At 42.0% G+C, this 16,550-nt stretch overlaps 1 protein-coding gene across 4 annotated transcripts in view; it reads right to left on the bottom strand.

Moving 5' to 3' along the window:
• RUNX1T1 (RUNX1 partner transcriptional co-repressor 1) overlaps positions 1-3,284 on the bottom strand; it is a 221,242-nt gene extending 217,958 nt beyond the window's left edge. For 2 of the 4 annotated variants that reach the window (XR_012086947.2, XM_072999107.2), the window contains exon 1: positions 2,876-3,207. Coding sequence is in view for 2 of the 4 variants with exons in the window: in XM_072999107.2 (XP_072855208.1) it covers positions 2,876-3,089 (214 nt within the window). In the remaining 2 variants the exon portion in view is untranslated. Of the gene's footprint in view, positions 1-2,875 lie in introns of all 4 variants that reach the window. The other 2 variants (XM_020814248.3, XM_020814250.3) reach the window with 2 other exon arrangements.
• Positions 3,285-16,550: the final 13,266 nt, after the last annotated feature.

Genomic DNA, 16,550 nt, shown 5'->3' on the forward strand with positions numbered 1-16,550 from the left:
GTCATTAACACAAAAATGTCTACATTCACACTTCTGTTTGTTTTGCTTTAAATTTAAAATACTGAAGTTTAATACCACGGGTGGATGTGAAAGGGGAAGTAAAACTAACAAACCTGAATCCCCATGTGCTAGGGTAGTAAAAATACACAATGAAATTTGATATACTGACCAGAAAAGTTTCATGGTAACAATTAAAAGAGAGGACTGGCTAGCTAACACAATGGCTTATTAAAGTCATTTGTGTAACCACTAGAGAATTTCTTTGGATCTAGTCACTGATTTAATGTTTGGATATCTGTCGTAAACACTTCTAAGTACAAAATGTAAACATTCTTAAGAAGTTAGCGATCTAGAAATCACTTCTGTAGAAACGGCAGTTTAGCTTTGTGAATATTTTAAGATTTGTTACAGACTCCTTAGGAAACAGTTCCAGAATAATTTAAAGGCTTTGAAACTTCCTTTGAAAAGATGCCGCTGTTACAAACTGGCAGGATCACCAAAGAGCAATACGTATCACCAAAAAACAATCTATGTCATATCTTTTATCAATTAAAACCTAAAATAAAAACAGATGTCTGACCATTCAAGCATTTGGAGCATCCCACTCTACAAAAAGCTAAGTCTCTTTTCTTAAAGATGATGATTTAAGTTTTCTGCTTCCTTTTAAACAATTGCTGACTATCACTGTATCAACCATAACATGAAGATACAAGATGCTCAAATGGTTTAATTGCTTTTATGTGTGAGAAATATTGATATGTCTAGGTCAGTATGCACAGTCCTGTTTGATAAAAAATATTTAAACTCTGCAACTACTGAGACAGATAATCAAAACAGAGCAAAGCCAGACTAGAACTGAAGGGGGAGAATAATCTTATTTGGTCTGCAACTCAAACCACCATCAAGGGATAAATCAATTTTCAGCAGCTGAGGACAGCCATTTAAGTCTGGGCCCTAGCAGATTAATTAGGGGTAGCAATGTTAAAAGTTAAACGGGTCAAAGGGTGAGGTGGATTTTTGTTTGTTTGCTTTTTGGCTAAAGCAAAACCTTAGGAGTGCATTCCAAGACTCAAACGTCATCCATAAAGAACGTGGAACATATTTTCTTTCTTAGGATATCTTCCTTTGAATGTAGCATATAATATGCTTAAGCGGAGTCCATAGCTACTGTCTTATACACATTTAGCTAAAAGTAACCCCTACTGAACACAATGGGATTACTTCCATGTACACATACATAAAATTACATAAAATTGAAGTGCCACCTCCACCATGACAATTGCTGTTATCTTCTTGTGATAGCACAAGCTGTCTTAATATTCAAAGACACTGTAAAACACATTACATCTTAATAACCTCAATTTGTCAATAGTGCTCAAAGCTCCATGGCATTCATTCCACCTCTATTTCTAAAAGGCAGCATTGGAGCTTTGAAGCTTCTGGTCATCTCATTCCAAAATGATTTGGTAAAGAAAATGCACTGACCACTACTCTCAGTACTGAAATGACACTGAAGTCAAATAGCCTTCAGGCCGGGCAAAACAGTAAGTCACTTTACATATTTTCTAGCTTGTGTATTGTAATGACTTCCAAAGAGTCACATCACTGAATGAAGCTAAGGATGCAATTCTGTCCTAAATACAGTGTCTTACCTGGGAGAAAGTTCCATGAGATGCAACAGAGTGTTACTTCTGAAATAAACATGCTTAAAAGCCTGCTGCAAGTTTACAAAACTCTTTCCCAATCCAAACTCCGTTCAGAGAACTCAGTCTTGCCAAGAGCAATCTCGATTAGAGCACGGAACTTTTGATAAGTTTATATATACAGATGTGCTCTCCTTGTGCCTCTGTTATGCATAGGGTGGACACAAGTCTTCATTTGTTTTATGTGGTTTAAAAAACCTTACACTTCTCGTTTTGAACTGCTCGACATTATTTTGCAATTCAGTGGGGTGGCCTCCTTACGGGAAAGGTACAGTATTTTTGCAAGACAACCCGAAGCGATGCTTACTGTAGTATTTTTAGTGGGCTTTCCTGAACTCCATGTCAGAAGAGGAAGACACAAGAGTTGACAGGAAAAAATACGTGACCGTTTTGATCTTGGTGTTGTCTGTACTGCAAATCTCCACTTCAAAACGTCAGTGCGTGCGTGCGTGTATATATGTATCCACACATACACGTATACATGATACAATTTACAGTTTTGAAACTGTTGTTTTTCATACAGACAACACACATAGGAACAACCGTGGGGGGAAAAAAGAGCAAGACCAGAAGCGAGACCTGTTTTCTGACTCAGAAATTCTGGCCACCCTCTTCCAGCCACGCAACTGTGATCAGATTTAGGGATGAACCGAAATCATTCTGCACGTGCTCGGATGCACCCTTGTACACCTATCAGGCGAGGAGACGGGTGGGAAGCGACGGATTGCCGGAATTCCCAAGATCTCAGCCCAGCTTGGGATGTCATCCTCGGGTGCAAGCAGGAGGATCGGGCGCCCCCACCGCGAAGGCAGCGCTCCAGCTCGGCGCTGGTCAGCAGGAGGAGCTTCCCTCCTCAAACTTTTTGGCCTCTCCGGAGCTCGGCCCTCTGGCCCAGGGGCGCAAACCGGGGCGGGAGAGAGGCGAGCGGCTTCTCGTCCCCGCGCAAGCCAGCCTTTGGCGCCGTCGAGTGCCGCAGGCGAGGAATCCAATTCAGGGCAGTTGAACTGCAGCCGCCGCCAAGAGCCCTTTTAACTCAACCCCACAGCAAAGAGGAACCACCGCCTTCACTCCCCCCCCCCCATCCCAGGAAAAGAAGCGCAACCCGGCCGTCGGGCTTTCTGCTTCTCTCCCCCACGCCTTGCTTTTCGGGGGCAAGGGAGGGCAGTACTTACACTGGAAAGGAGCGGAGATCCCCACCATCCGCCGGCGGCTGAGAGCTGCAAATAAAAAGTTCCCGTCCTCCTTGGCGGAGATCCGACAGCCCAGGCTGGCTGGGGGTTTGTTGTTGGCGGGCGGGCCGAGGCGACCGGGGTTGGGGGACGTCGGGTCGCGCCGCTGCCCTTCTGGCCTCCCCAAGCCGGATGGCCCGCGTTGGCACACCGACATGCACGCCCAGTCCCGACGGTCGAGAAAGAAAGCGGGGCGGTGGCGCGTCGGGTATCGCGGTGGGTGGGGGGCGCAGAGGGGCCGGCGGGGGTGCAAACCACCCACCAGGGCAAAAAATAAAAATAAAAAAAAACCTCCCGCTGTTCTGGTCCTTCTGGCGCGTTTGGCAGAGACGGCAGCTCGATTCCCGCGAGGGTAACTTTAGTGGCGGCGGCGCTACCCAAAGACCCAGAAATCGCACCTCGGGATCATACTAATCGTCAGAGGAAGGGCGAGAAAAAGTCCTCCCAGTAGCCCCAAACGGGGTGCGAATGGCCAGGTCTTCCTCGGCCGCGCGGGCGGCTCCCGGGGCGGCTGCTGTTGCTGCTGCTGCGGTGGTTGCCGACGAAATGCGCGCTGAAGTCCGAGCCGTCGCTAGTACGGCTGTCAGTCGCGGCGCGCCTGCTCGCTCGCTCGCTGGCTGGCTGGCTGGCTCTCTAAGGCGGCGAGGCATAGATTTGCAGGCTTCCCCCTTGTGCCTGCCCGCCGGGGAGAAGCCGCTCCATGCACCGTCTGGGGCCGATCCGCTCCGCGCAGAAGGACGACGCCGTTTATTTGTTTGTTTGTTTGTTTGCCCGCTCGCTGCCTGGCTGGCTGGCTGGCTGGGCTCCCCGTGTGCGTGTGTGTGTGTGCGCGCGCGCCTGTGTGTGTGTGTTTGCGACAGAGAGAGCGCCTCTCCGTGTGTATCTCTCTCCCCCCCCTTCAGTGCCCTCCTTTCCCCCCCCTTTCCTCTGCTAGCAGCCACCTCGAAAGTCAAACAGCATACTGCAAGCAGCTGGCCCGGCTCAGCTACCCAGGTGCAGGGGGGAGGGCTTAAAGCCGTAGGAGGTGATCGAGGTAGGAGACATCTGTGTCATGAGGAGAAGCAAAGCGGGGATTGTTTGGGGAAGGGAGGGAAGGAGGGAGGGCGAGCGGGACGGACGGACGGACGGACGGAGGGGGTGGGATCGGTCAAGTATATGCTAACAATAGTCCAGCCTAGTCCCTCTTGGGTAGCCTGCCCCCCTTTTCCTTTCGCACTGCCCCCCCTCTTTTTTTTTTTTTTTAACTTAGCGGACCTGGAACTTGCTCTCCCCCTAATGAAGCCCTTTCCCAAGGCTGCCGTGCTTTAAGAGTCCCGACTGCCCTGCAGTAACCCAAGATAAAACACTTTCCCCGGCCATCTGGAGAGCTGCTGCTGCCGCCGCGGCTGCCTTCGCTGCCTGTCTCTCGTCAGTGTCTGAAGAGACAGCGCTGCGAGAAAGCAAGCCACTCCGAGACCGGCTCTCTCTAATCCCCTTCTGTTCGCTGATTTTCAGCCTGACTATTTTGCTTTCACATTAAATAATAGCCGGAGAGAAGACAATGATCATCCCAGCTCCCTACTACTCTTAATTCTCTTTCCGCCCGTCTCCCCACTTTGTGATTTCTCTCTTTTCTCCCCAACACAGTTTGTCTACTTGGAAAAAAAAATCACACGTTTTAATGTTTTGGGGCTGTTGCTTTTTAACACGGAGCGGGGGGAGGGGGCGCGGAGAGCCCCGCTCGGTTTCCGCACTTGCCAGACAAGTAAAATCATTCAGAAATTCATAGGCCGCCTCTGAAGCGAGCATGAATTAACTTCGTTAAATAATTTCAAACTACAAATAAAGCGTTGTGATTCAAGAGGCTGCTTGCCCGCCTTTACATGCAGGGGCTGGGCTCTAATTGATTAAGCCTTGTTGCAATTAACCAGTTCACTCGTTCCTTCTTGAAATATGGCTGTTTAATTAGATTTTAATTGAAATTGCCCCTTTGAAAGGGAAGCGTTGCTTATTTTCAGTGAGCATGATACTTGAGCGTGATGCTAAAGAAATTAGGTATGGCTTGGGATTTAAGGAATTGGGTGTAAGGTTACTCCTGCCTTCCATATTTAGGTTGTAGCTCTCTAACAGCTCCACCCTGGCTCTCTGCGTGTGTTTATTTACATGTCTTTATCCTGGTGTTTCTCTGAATTTTCCATTTTAGTGATATCCCACCTTTGCTATCTCTATGACCTGCACCTCACTGTAAAAATCACATTCTACTTTCTCCTCTGAGCCCCAACAACTCATGTGCTACCCTGCTTCTTTTATGCCATAAAAACACATTTTTGGAAGAAGTCAATAATGGTGCCAGTGTCGTCACTCCTATCCGAAAGTTTGATGTTCAACCAAAGGAAAATAACTAAGGCCAGTGGGTAGCCCATGAGTATGGGGGGCATTAATGCAGTTTCTTATAGGTTATTGATAAGCCCAATTATCATCAAGTTGTTGATTGGTTTCTTCTATGCAACCTTTTAACAGCAAACCTCAGTTCATTCATTTATCTTCTTCTGTGTGCCTTTCTCTGCCAAGCTCCATCTTGAGGAGTCTGTTACAATTTGGTGGCATAAACTGGGACTAGGGTATCATGCTTCTGAAAATGATTTCCAAACAACCACATGGGGAACAATGAAGAAGTGATACTTCAGGATTATGCAGTCTGTGCCCTTTGCATCACCATACTATGATAAGAAAGAAAGTGGGGGTATTTCCATTCAAACAGTTCATCACAGTACAACTGGAAGATATTATGAAAATGAGTGTCTTTCTTTCTTTAATGTATTGTTTTATTAGGGAAAAAATGGATGAGGTTGTCTGGACATCTCTATTCCAAAAAATTATTAGAATGAAACGAGGTAATCTCACAGTAAACATCTTCTGTGGAAACCTCCTCTTCTGACTGAAGGGGGTGATTAATTTAACGGTGTTTCACACTTTAATGGACTACCTAAAGTCTACATTTTTAGGGTTCTTGTTAAAAGGGAAAGCTAGTGACACTTCCCAGGGACTCAGTTCTAGGATTCATCTTGATTACAAATCATTGCTGATTGCTTTGAAAAAGATATTTGAGCCAATAGCTTCTATTGAACAGCTAGCTCGCTATACTTTTAAAGCAGAGGTAAGAGGACTATGCCTGTGATATCTTGGATGGAGCTTGTGCCCCACAATGGCTTTGCAATAAAAGACATATTGGTGTATAATCAGTCCTAGTGTAGATGTTTGAGGAGTTATCCACAAATAAAACTGACCAGTTTTGGATACTGAAAACCCTGGATAAAGTTATGGAGTGAACTAGAGAGACTGAATTGATGGACAGTCTAGAGCAGTGGTTGCTAGTCTTAAGTCCTCAGATGTTCTTGGACTGCAACTCCCAGAAATCACTACTAGCACAGCTAGTAGTGAAGATTTCTGGGAGTTTTAGTCCAAGAATATCCAGGATTCAAGGTTGGGAACCACTGGTCTAGAGTCTCTGTGAGTGTGAATCCATGATTCAAGTACAGTTGCATTCTTTACAGGACAGAGATTTATTTTATCAGTGCAAAGAAAGCTCTGTCCAAAAGAACATTCTGACAGCCGTCCAACAGTTAGAGGAACATGTAAATAAACTGGAAAAAAAACTGGGAAGGTCCAAAATGAACCAGGTTGGTGGAGACAAGTTGAATGTTCAAACAATGATTCTTGGGAGTGTGGTCTGATAAAAATGGAAACTTACACTGGCAGTGAATAGATCATCATTTGATGCCATTTTGTTTGAGAACCAGCAGTTGATAACACATAACTGGGCAATTTATTGGGAAGACAATAGAAGGTGAAAAGAAACCCACTAACTATAGAATATGTCCCAGAAGAAGGAGAAAGCAGTTGACTAGGATGTGAAAGAAGAAGAAGAAGAGAGAGAGAGAAGGACTGAAAGGCCACTCTGGGTAGACAATGTTCAGAAGAAACCACTATTTGCTTGGGATGAAGTAAATTTCTATCTGTGTGGAATGAATCAGAATTTCACAGGGAGTATTTTCATGGCAATTGCTATCTCAGAATAGAGAAAACAGCTTGATTCAGACATGGCAGTTTTAGTCATATGAAGGATTGCAAATATCTTTCTCTAAGGGACACCTAAAGTGTTGAGAAGATGAACCAGAAGTCACCAGATAACTGCTGTGTTGGATGGAAGCAATCATTAGATTGATCCCCCACCCCAAATACATAATGTATCAAGCTTAACAAGTAGAAAACAGAAATTGTTTGTGAAAACGATCAAAGCTGTACTGCAAAGGCTACTATTGATGAGCCACTCCTCTGAAAACTTGTTGGATTTCTCCATTCGCTTGAGAAACCCAGTGAAACGGTCTCTGCAGTTTTTGAACCCACGAATAGGGCATTTTATTCATTCATTTATTTGGTTTTTATATCGCCCATCTGGAAAAATCCACTCTGGGTGATTTACAGTCACACACAGATAGGATTAAAACAAACAATACAAAAAAAAAACCACATATGAAATCATTTCAAAAGGACTGTTGTACACAGCTGTAATAACGCAATGGTCTAGCCATTTAGAGAAGAAGTGCACTGTAGTATATAGAGTGTCACAATAGAACTCAGGAGGTTCAAATCTCCACTCAAACCATAAAAACTCACAGAGGAGCAAAACATCCTTGAGCATCTCTCATTCCTCAAAAACCCTACTAGGAAGTAGCTGGAAAACACATACCCATATTTCAAGGTGTTATTGGTTATAGGTCTTGTAATATTAAGAAGGGAAACTTGTCTTCCAATATAATTCTTTGTTGGTGTACATACATCTCTGGTTAGCATTCAAATCCTACTCCTACCAATTTAAACACTCTAAAATATATTATGCTAAGACTAGAAGAGGGAAAAGGGAAGTGGAGTATATTGGCTGCTTCACTGAAAATCCTTTAATAGTCTCATCTCCCTTTTTGTATTAATGTCCTGACTGAAAAATCTTTGGCATCCTTGAAGGCTCCCCACATGCCAGATCCAGAACTTGGAAACATTATTCTTCTGGGCTACAATTCCCAGAATCCCCAGTCAGCACAATCATATTTATTTATTTATTTATTTATTTATTTATTTATTTATTTATTTATTTATTTATTTATTTATTTATTTATTTATTTATTTATTTATTTATTTATTTATTTATTTAATTTCTACCCCGCCCCTCTAGACAACGTCTACTCGGGGCGGCTTACAAACATTAAAACACATTAAAACAATGTAGAAAAATAACTAACATAATGCAATTATTATAATTAATATTATCCAAGATGGCAACATTAAGAACCAGAAAAAAGGGGGAAGGAACTTAGGTGACTGGGGGGAAGGCCTGTCTGAATAACCATGTTTTTAGTTGGTTTTTGAACACACCCAGCGAGGGTGCCAGCCGAATTTCAGTGGGAAGTGTGTTCCACAGCCGAGGGGCAACTGCCGAGAAGGCCCGGTTTCTTGTTTTCTCCTTCCGGGCCTCCCTCGGCGTCAGTCCCCTCAGCCGTCCCTGCTGGCTATGTCGGGTGACTCGGGTAGATCTGGGTGGGAGGAGGCGATCTGCCAAATATTGAGGTCCCAAACCATTTAGGGCTTTATATGTAATCATTAATACTTTGAAGTCAATGCGGAAACGAATAGGTAACCAGTGCAGCGCAGCCAGAGTGGGGGAGATGTGCTGATATTTTCTCACCCCACTAATAAGCCTGGCTGCAGCATTCCGGACCATCTGGAGTTTCCGCATGAGCCTCAAAGGCAGCCCCACGTAGAGTGCGTTACAATGGTCTAGTCTCGAGATTACGAGCGCGTGGACTAGAGTAGTGAGGGCCCCCCGATCATCGGCCTCCCTCAACAGGTCATCCAGCAGTGCGACCAGTGCCGTCTCTGTACCATAGCGTGGCCTGAAGCCCGACTGAAATGGGTCTAGAGCATTGGTTTCATCTAAGAGCGCCTGAAGCTGGTCTGCCACCACCCTCTCAACCATAGGTAAAGGTTCCCCTTGACATTTAGTCCAGTCATGTCCGATTCTAGGGGGTGGTGCTCATCCTCGTCTCTGAGCCGTAGAGCCAGCGTTTGTCCAAAGACAGTTTCCGTGGTCACATGGCCAGCACGACTAGACACGGAACATTGTTTTACCTTTCCACCGTGGTGGTACCTATTTATCTACTCACATTTGCATACTTTTGAACTGCTAGGTTGCAGGAGCTGGGACAAGCAACGGGGGCTCACTCCGTCTGCGTTGATTCGATCTTATGACTGCTGGTCTTCCGACCTTTCAGCACAGAGGCACAGATGGGCATGAAATGAACTACAAAGGAAAAAAAAAACCCTACAAATCTGGCAGTTTCATGGTTTATTTCATAATCATCGTCGTTTAGTCGTTTAGTCGTGTCCGACTCTTCATGACCCCATGGACCAGAGCACGCCAGGCCCTCCTATCTTCCACTGCCTCCCAGAGTTGTGTCAAATTCATGTTGGTTGCTTCGCAGACACTGTCCAGCCATCTCATCCTCGGTCGTCCCCTTCTCCTCTTGCCGTCACACTTTCCTAACATCAAGGTTTTTTCCAAGGACTCTTTTCTTCTCATGAGATGGCCAAAGTACTGGAGCCTCAGCTTCAGGATCTGTCCTTCCAGTGAGCACTCAGGGTTGATTTCCTTTAGAACTGATAGGTTTGTTCTCCTTGCAGTCCAGGGGATTCTCAAGAGCCTCCTCCAGCACCACAACTCAAAGGCATCAATTCTTCGGCGGTCTGCTTTCTTTATGGTCCAGCTCTCACTTCATACATCACAACAGGAAAAACCATAGCTTTGACTATTCAGACTTTTGTTGGCAATGTGATGTCTCTGCTTTTTAAGATGTTGTCAAGATTTGTCGTCGCTTTCCTCCCAAGAAGCAGGCGTCTTTTAATTTCAGGGCTGCTGTCTCCATCTGCAGTGATCATGGAGCCCAGGAAAATAAAATCTGTCACTGCCTCCATGTCTTCCCCTTCTATTTCCCAGGAGGTGATGGGACCAGTGGCCATGATCTTAGTTTTTTTGATGTTGAGTTTCAGACCATTTTTTGCACTCTCCTCTTTCACTCTCATTACAAGGTTCTTTAATTCCTCCTCACTTTCTGCCAGCAGAGTGGTATCATCTGCATATCGGAGGTTGTTGATATTTCTTCCGGCAGTCTTAATTCTGGCTTGGGATTCATCCAGTCCAGCCTTCTGCATGATGTATTCTGCATATAAGTTAAATAAGCTGGGAGACGATATACAGCCTTGTCGTACTCCTTTCCCAGTTTTGAACCAATCAGTTGTTCCATGTCCAGTTCTAACTGTTGCTTCCTGTCCCACATATAGGTTTCTCAGGAGAGAGATAAGGTAGTCAGGCACTCCCATTTCTTTAAGAACTTGCCATAGTTTTATTTCATAATAGTTCAGGGAAACACTTCAGCTCAAAATGAAATGAATTCCTGAACAATTATCAGCATTCGTAATTTGTATGTGGTCTATAACTGGACATTCCAAGTACAATCTTCACCGAACCTGGTCTAATTCTTGGGCTGACTCTCCTTCCCACCCCCTCAAAGTCTGGTAAAGATTCATCTTGGGACATCTGAGTTATAGCCCCCCCAAGGCAGGTCCCCCCAGGAAAGTGCTCTTTCGTGTTCTTTAGCAACCAGCTAAAGAAGAATCAGCTGTAGACTCTCAGTGAGTCTGGCATCTCTAACTCACGCAGGGGTAATTCTACAGCTCCTAGAAGACCCAAATAACATGAACCACAGAATGGTTCATTTTGTCAGAAAGTTTGTGAAAGTTCATGGTTCGGAAATAGCGATGAATCCCGAACCATCATTTTCCAAGTTTGTGCTCATCTCTAATAGCAGATGATGGGAACAAAGCTTTGTCTACAATCCCAGAGAGCTGTTGCCGGTCAGAGTAAAGAGTACCTGTCTATAAAAACAAATGATCTGATTTGGTATAATGCAGTTTCCTAGCTCCTTATGCTTCCTAAATTCAAATAGAAATTATTTTGTATCCAACAGTGTCAAAGAGCATGAAACGCTTTGCTACAAAGATTTATGGAAGCAACTTTAGTAGATACAACATAGCTGGCAACACACACACACACACACACACACACACACACACAGAGAGAGAGAGAGAGAGAGAGAGAGAGAGAGAGAGAGAGAGAGAGAGAGGATTGTATTTGCGAAGGCTTTCACGGCTGGGATCTAATGGTTGTTGTGGGGTTTTTTGGGCTGTTTGGCTATGTTCTGAACAACCTTCAGAACATGGCCAAAGAGCCCGAAAAACCCCAACAATCAAGACAGAGGATTCCTTTCTTATCTAGGAGGGGACTTGTCAATGGGTCAGAGTTCTTTATTTTCCCCACCTGCTGAGCAGCCACCTGAATTAAACAGTGGTTTAATGTGTTATCTGTATTATCAGTAAGTAACAAAATAAGCAGCCACAAGCTGTTTACCTAAAAAGAACTGTAAATCCCTTAAACCTGAACTGGAAGGGCAGCAGAATTTATTGCATAGTGCACAGAAGAGTGAGGTCTCTTGTGGCAACTTCTAAAGGACAATGGTAACACTTTCCAAATATTTTCATTCCTAACCTGCCTCTTGTTTAACCAGACAAGCATTCTCAGGAAGCTGACTGTACTGTAGTAAATCCAAGATTTTCTGATTTTTCCATTTTAAGTAGTTAAATTTCTAGTAGCGGACATAAAGCAAACCATACCTTTGGAATTTTGGTCTAGCTAAAGTTACTTATCATGGCTTAGTTCTGTAGAAGGAAATAGGACCCAGCTTAGGTCTGATCTACATGGAGCAAAAAGTCAGGTACACCAGTATACTCACATATCAAATGTTTATCGTGACCCTGACTGAAGTCCTAAATGCACTTATAAGTGAACACAACAGGGCAAATTTCTGAGTAAATATGCCTGTTGCCTAGCATTGAGCTTCACGCCCCATTGAAACCAATGCTGGAAGGTAGACTAGGTGCAGCTAAGACATGATCAACAAATACAGCAGAATGAGGTGATATTAATGTTCTGAGATCTTAATGGACAGCGTAACTTCAGACTGCTGGTGATGGACCACATTTACAAACACCTAACAAATAGGCTAAAGCAGTGGTCCCCAACCTTGGGCCTCCAGATGTTCTTGGGCTACAACTCCCAGAAGCCTTCACCATGACCTCTGCTGTCCAGGATTTCTGGGAGTTGAAGTCTAAGAACATCTGGAGGCCCAAGGTTGTGGATCACTGGGCTAAAGTTTTTCCCCATGATGTGCAAAGTTGATTTTTTTCCCCATTCATGCAGTAGCGCACTCTCAAAGGTCATCCTATGAATCTTTTAAGTCTTGTGTATCTATTGCTTATTATTGTATGTTTATCTATTGTTTGAAACCACCCAGAATAGTGCTTTGCGCTAATGGGGCACTATGTAAATCAAATAAATAAATAAATAAATAAATAAATAAATAAATAAATAAATAAATAAATAAATAAATACACCCTTCACATATGTAGTCCATTTTACCATCTTAATCCAGTAATTCACCATTTATTTATTTATTTATTTATTTATTTATTTATTTATTTATTTATTTATTTATTTATTTATTTATTTATTTATTTATTTATTTATATGACTTTTATGCCTCCTGCACTTCGCAAGAGTCTCCACTTGTGTTGAGAATGCTATTCATGCTTCACTCCGAAATGTTACCCCCGTGTCAGTGCATGTTTTAATTGAACACTTCTGTTGAGAATATGCTGGTTGCAGATTTCACAAAGTAGCTATCTATAATAAGGTCCATTTTTAGCATCTCAAAACTCCAGATTTCCAACTGTGAATAAAAACAAATTGGAATGGCTGGTCTCTGATGCAACTGAAAACTCACTTCCCAGCCCAGCCTACTGTTTTTAAATCATAAAGCAGATGTGCGTAGGGTTTTATTACTTTTCTCTGTACAATTCTGAACAGAAACTTTCTTGAAGAAGTTTCCACCCAGATGATTACTTTTCCAGAACAAAATCCAGCTGCATTTCAGCTTTCCTCACATATTTCCATAAATGTTTCAGAAGTCCCAGAGGAATGTTGACATTCCTATTCCTCTATAATTATTCTTTTATTTTCACAATGTCATCATAATTATTTGGAGTCCTGTTAGACATGAGAACTGCCTTGCACACTAGTCCATTCATCACACAGTTGCTTCAGAAAAAACTTTCACAAGAGATTCACTATTCAATTCTTGCTCTAAGGAACTGCTTACACTTCATGCTGGGGAACATTTGTTAAAATAAACTCTTGGTGTCCTAAAGAAATATACTTTCTGATATTTTAAGTCTGAGAGCAATGAGTGGAAAGTATCAATACAGTAATAGCTTTTCTGCAACTCATGTAACTGTATTTTTAATCATTGTTTTTTGAGCAAAAAAAGTGCATTCTTATTTGTCTAAGAGTTGAAAAATTTATTTATTTATTTATTTATTTATTTATTTATTTATTTACTTACTTACTTACTTACTTACTTATTTATTTATTTATTTATTTATTTATTTATTTATTTATTTATTTATTTATTGGATTTTTACCCCGCCCCTCTAGACCATGTCTACTCGGGGCGGCTTACATAGATAAAACAGAACAAATAGCAGTTCTGTATGTAGCCTAACACTCAGTTTCAGTGACAAAGGGCCTCCACAGCCTTGCAACTAATGAATTAGCAAAGTTCTTTTTCCATCCTAATCTTGGGACCATTCAGTCCCTATGGAAGAACTCTCTTTCACAGGGAGGAGAATCCATCCTTCCTTTTTAACGCCTTTATTCTTCTGAATGTAAGTGAAGTTCCATGACTATAAATATACTTTTCTTTCCTACTTAAGCTACTTGTAGAGGGATTTACACATATATAGTCACCCTATATATATGCAAAGCACTGTGACGGAAAGTGTGTATGGGGGGAATCTGGGATTTTTAGCCATTCTCCTTCACATTTCCCCTCCCATTGCCTTATTGTACTTTATGTCCTGCTAACTAAAAGGAACTAACCAAAAATTCCTCCAGTAAGAACAACATGAATGAAGATCAGTAATCAGTGTTCTTTATCACATACACTTCATTTATTATTTATGTTCCTAGACCAATACAAGAAGGAGACTTAATAAATACTGATGTCTGAGGCAAAATGTATTATTTTTTCATTGCATGGGCTCATGCAGAACTTTTCCATGTGGCCAATGGGAAAGTGCATAAAACGTCACATCTAAGGTGTCAGATCTGCCTGAAAGCTGGCTTAACTATTGAGTTTAATGGAAGGGACAATTCAGTACGTACATCTTTTTTGTTGTTGTACACATCTGTGCTCAAATAAATTAAGAAATTTCTTTGAGAATATAACAAATCCAAATCCAATGTATTGAATCAAGGTTTAATACCTCCGTGCAACAGTTCAGGAGAACAGTTTAATTGTGTTAACATTTTAATTTGTTTTCAATTTTCCCTATATTTCATACATGTCCATGATTTTTAATTGTGCAGCACAGTGATACAAATAAAGACCTCAGTACAAGTATGCAATCAATTGCATAAATTTGTGCCATATTAAATTAGATAGTCTTCCAGCTAGTACAGGATTCTGTTATGCCGCACTAGAGTAACACAGTTACCCTCCAGAATATTTTAATCATCCTTACTAAGCATCAAAGCTTGAACATAGACAAAAATAGAAAACATTTTATAATAAAACATTCATTCCATGATCAATAAGAGGTGAATACAGAGGGCTGATCATAGTATGCAAATCTCTCTTAGATGATGTGATTTCAGGGTCTCACAACATCCCTACTGTGATTGAAAAGCATGAATGCTGATTGCCACGCTACAGAAGCAGGACATCATTTATAGCAGGGCTTGGGGAAAACCTCTGCCACTGGGAACATCTCTCTGCTACAGAATGTCTCCGCTACTGCTACTGGGAGCTATGGTCCAAAAAGAATGTTCCAAGTTCATTCTTCTGGTGTAACATGGCAAATGGCATTCAAGATTTTCACTCCAAGCAAGATGTCAGCTTTAGAAATTATACAGTGTCTGTACTTTGCTAAACAAGTAACTCATGCTTCATCTTTCTTTGCTTCTGTTAAAAGGGAATGAAATAAAGGCAAAAGGATAAATTCCAAATCGTAAGTTAAGGCTACAAATGGATCAGAAGAAGTTTGTGGATCTGTCAGTAGATGCACCAAGGATGTGCTAGTGAAACACTCTTTAAATTAACTGCCACTACACATGGCATAGATTTGTGTTTTACTAAAGTAATCTGTACCTTAACCCATTCAATAGGTGCATAGCACTTATTAAACAAGTACCTATTTATATTTTAAAGTGGAACATTTTAACTCACTTTTAATGTGTGTTCCCTGTTTTTTTTTCCTCCCCTTTGCTGTCAATGCCTTCTTCTTACTTGATAGGTTTTCTTCCCTGCAGTTCCTTTTTATGGCAATGTTTTGAAGCAGATGCTCTGGCTGCTTCTGCAGTCAGTCCTGCCAACTTCATGATTTCTCCTTGCTGTTCAGAACTGTAACTCTTAATGTGCCAAGGACCAATTATAAATGAGAGCTATGTGTATGATGGAGTCTGCAGAAGAAATGCCCAAAATGCAAAGAGAAAGTGAACTAGTGAGTGATAAAAGATTTTCTTTACTACATATATTCTCTGTGATCTTGTTTGCCTGAGATATCTTCTCTTCCGAAGCTGAAAACATCCAAGCCCTTCCAATTTGTTTTTTAAAAAATTATTGCAAGCTTTTTTTAAAAAGGAAGCCTTTTTTAAAGGAAGCCTTGCAGGCTCAATAGCACAAAGTCCTTTCAGAAATTAGAGTTTATTGCTCGCAATAGTGCTTCTTTACTGTACTTTTCATATTGGTTGAAATCTAGTAGTAAGTCTTAACTAGAGTAAGCCCACTGAATCAGTGGAATGTTCATAGGTATTGACACGAAATCTCTACTGATTCAATAGGCCTACTCTAGTTGTGACTTACTATTGGATTTCAGCCATTGATTCTGATCTCCCAAAAGTGCACACAGAAGAGCTAAGACTGTACACAAACAAGTAGTCGTAGTAGTAGTAGAAAAGAAGAAGAAGAAGAAGAAGAAGAAGAAGAAGAAGAAGAAGAAGAAGAAGAAGAAGAAGAAGAAGAAGAAGAAGAAGAAGAAGAAGAAGAAGAAGAAGAAGAAGAAGAGGAGTGTGGAAAGGGGAGGTGGTGTAGTTCAGTGATACAGCTCATGTTTTTTCATACATACAGCCTTAGGCTGAATCTCTATCTATACAGGTAGGACTGCAAATTTTTTTGCCTATAACCTTTGGTAACTGCTGGCAGTGTTGAATAACACTGGGCTGGATGAACTGATGTCTGGTTGTTTAAAGAAGTCTCATATTCTTATAGGGCTGATGATTGAATCCAGAATCTAGTCTTGTCAACAACCAAGATATTTCATTTTTAAAGAAAGCTGTAAGTATATAATCCTTGCTGTTGGACTGGGCTAAAGAATTGTGTCCACAGTATATGCATATCCCCTACCAAAAGGTAGG

The sequence above is a fragment of the Pogona vitticeps genome, chromosome 4, assembly GCF_051106095.1.
Source record: "Pogona vitticeps strain Pit_001003342236 chromosome 4, PviZW2.1, whole genome shotgun sequence".
Classification (NCBI taxonomy): domain Eukaryota; kingdom Metazoa; phylum Chordata; class Lepidosauria; order Squamata; family Agamidae; genus Pogona; species Pogona vitticeps.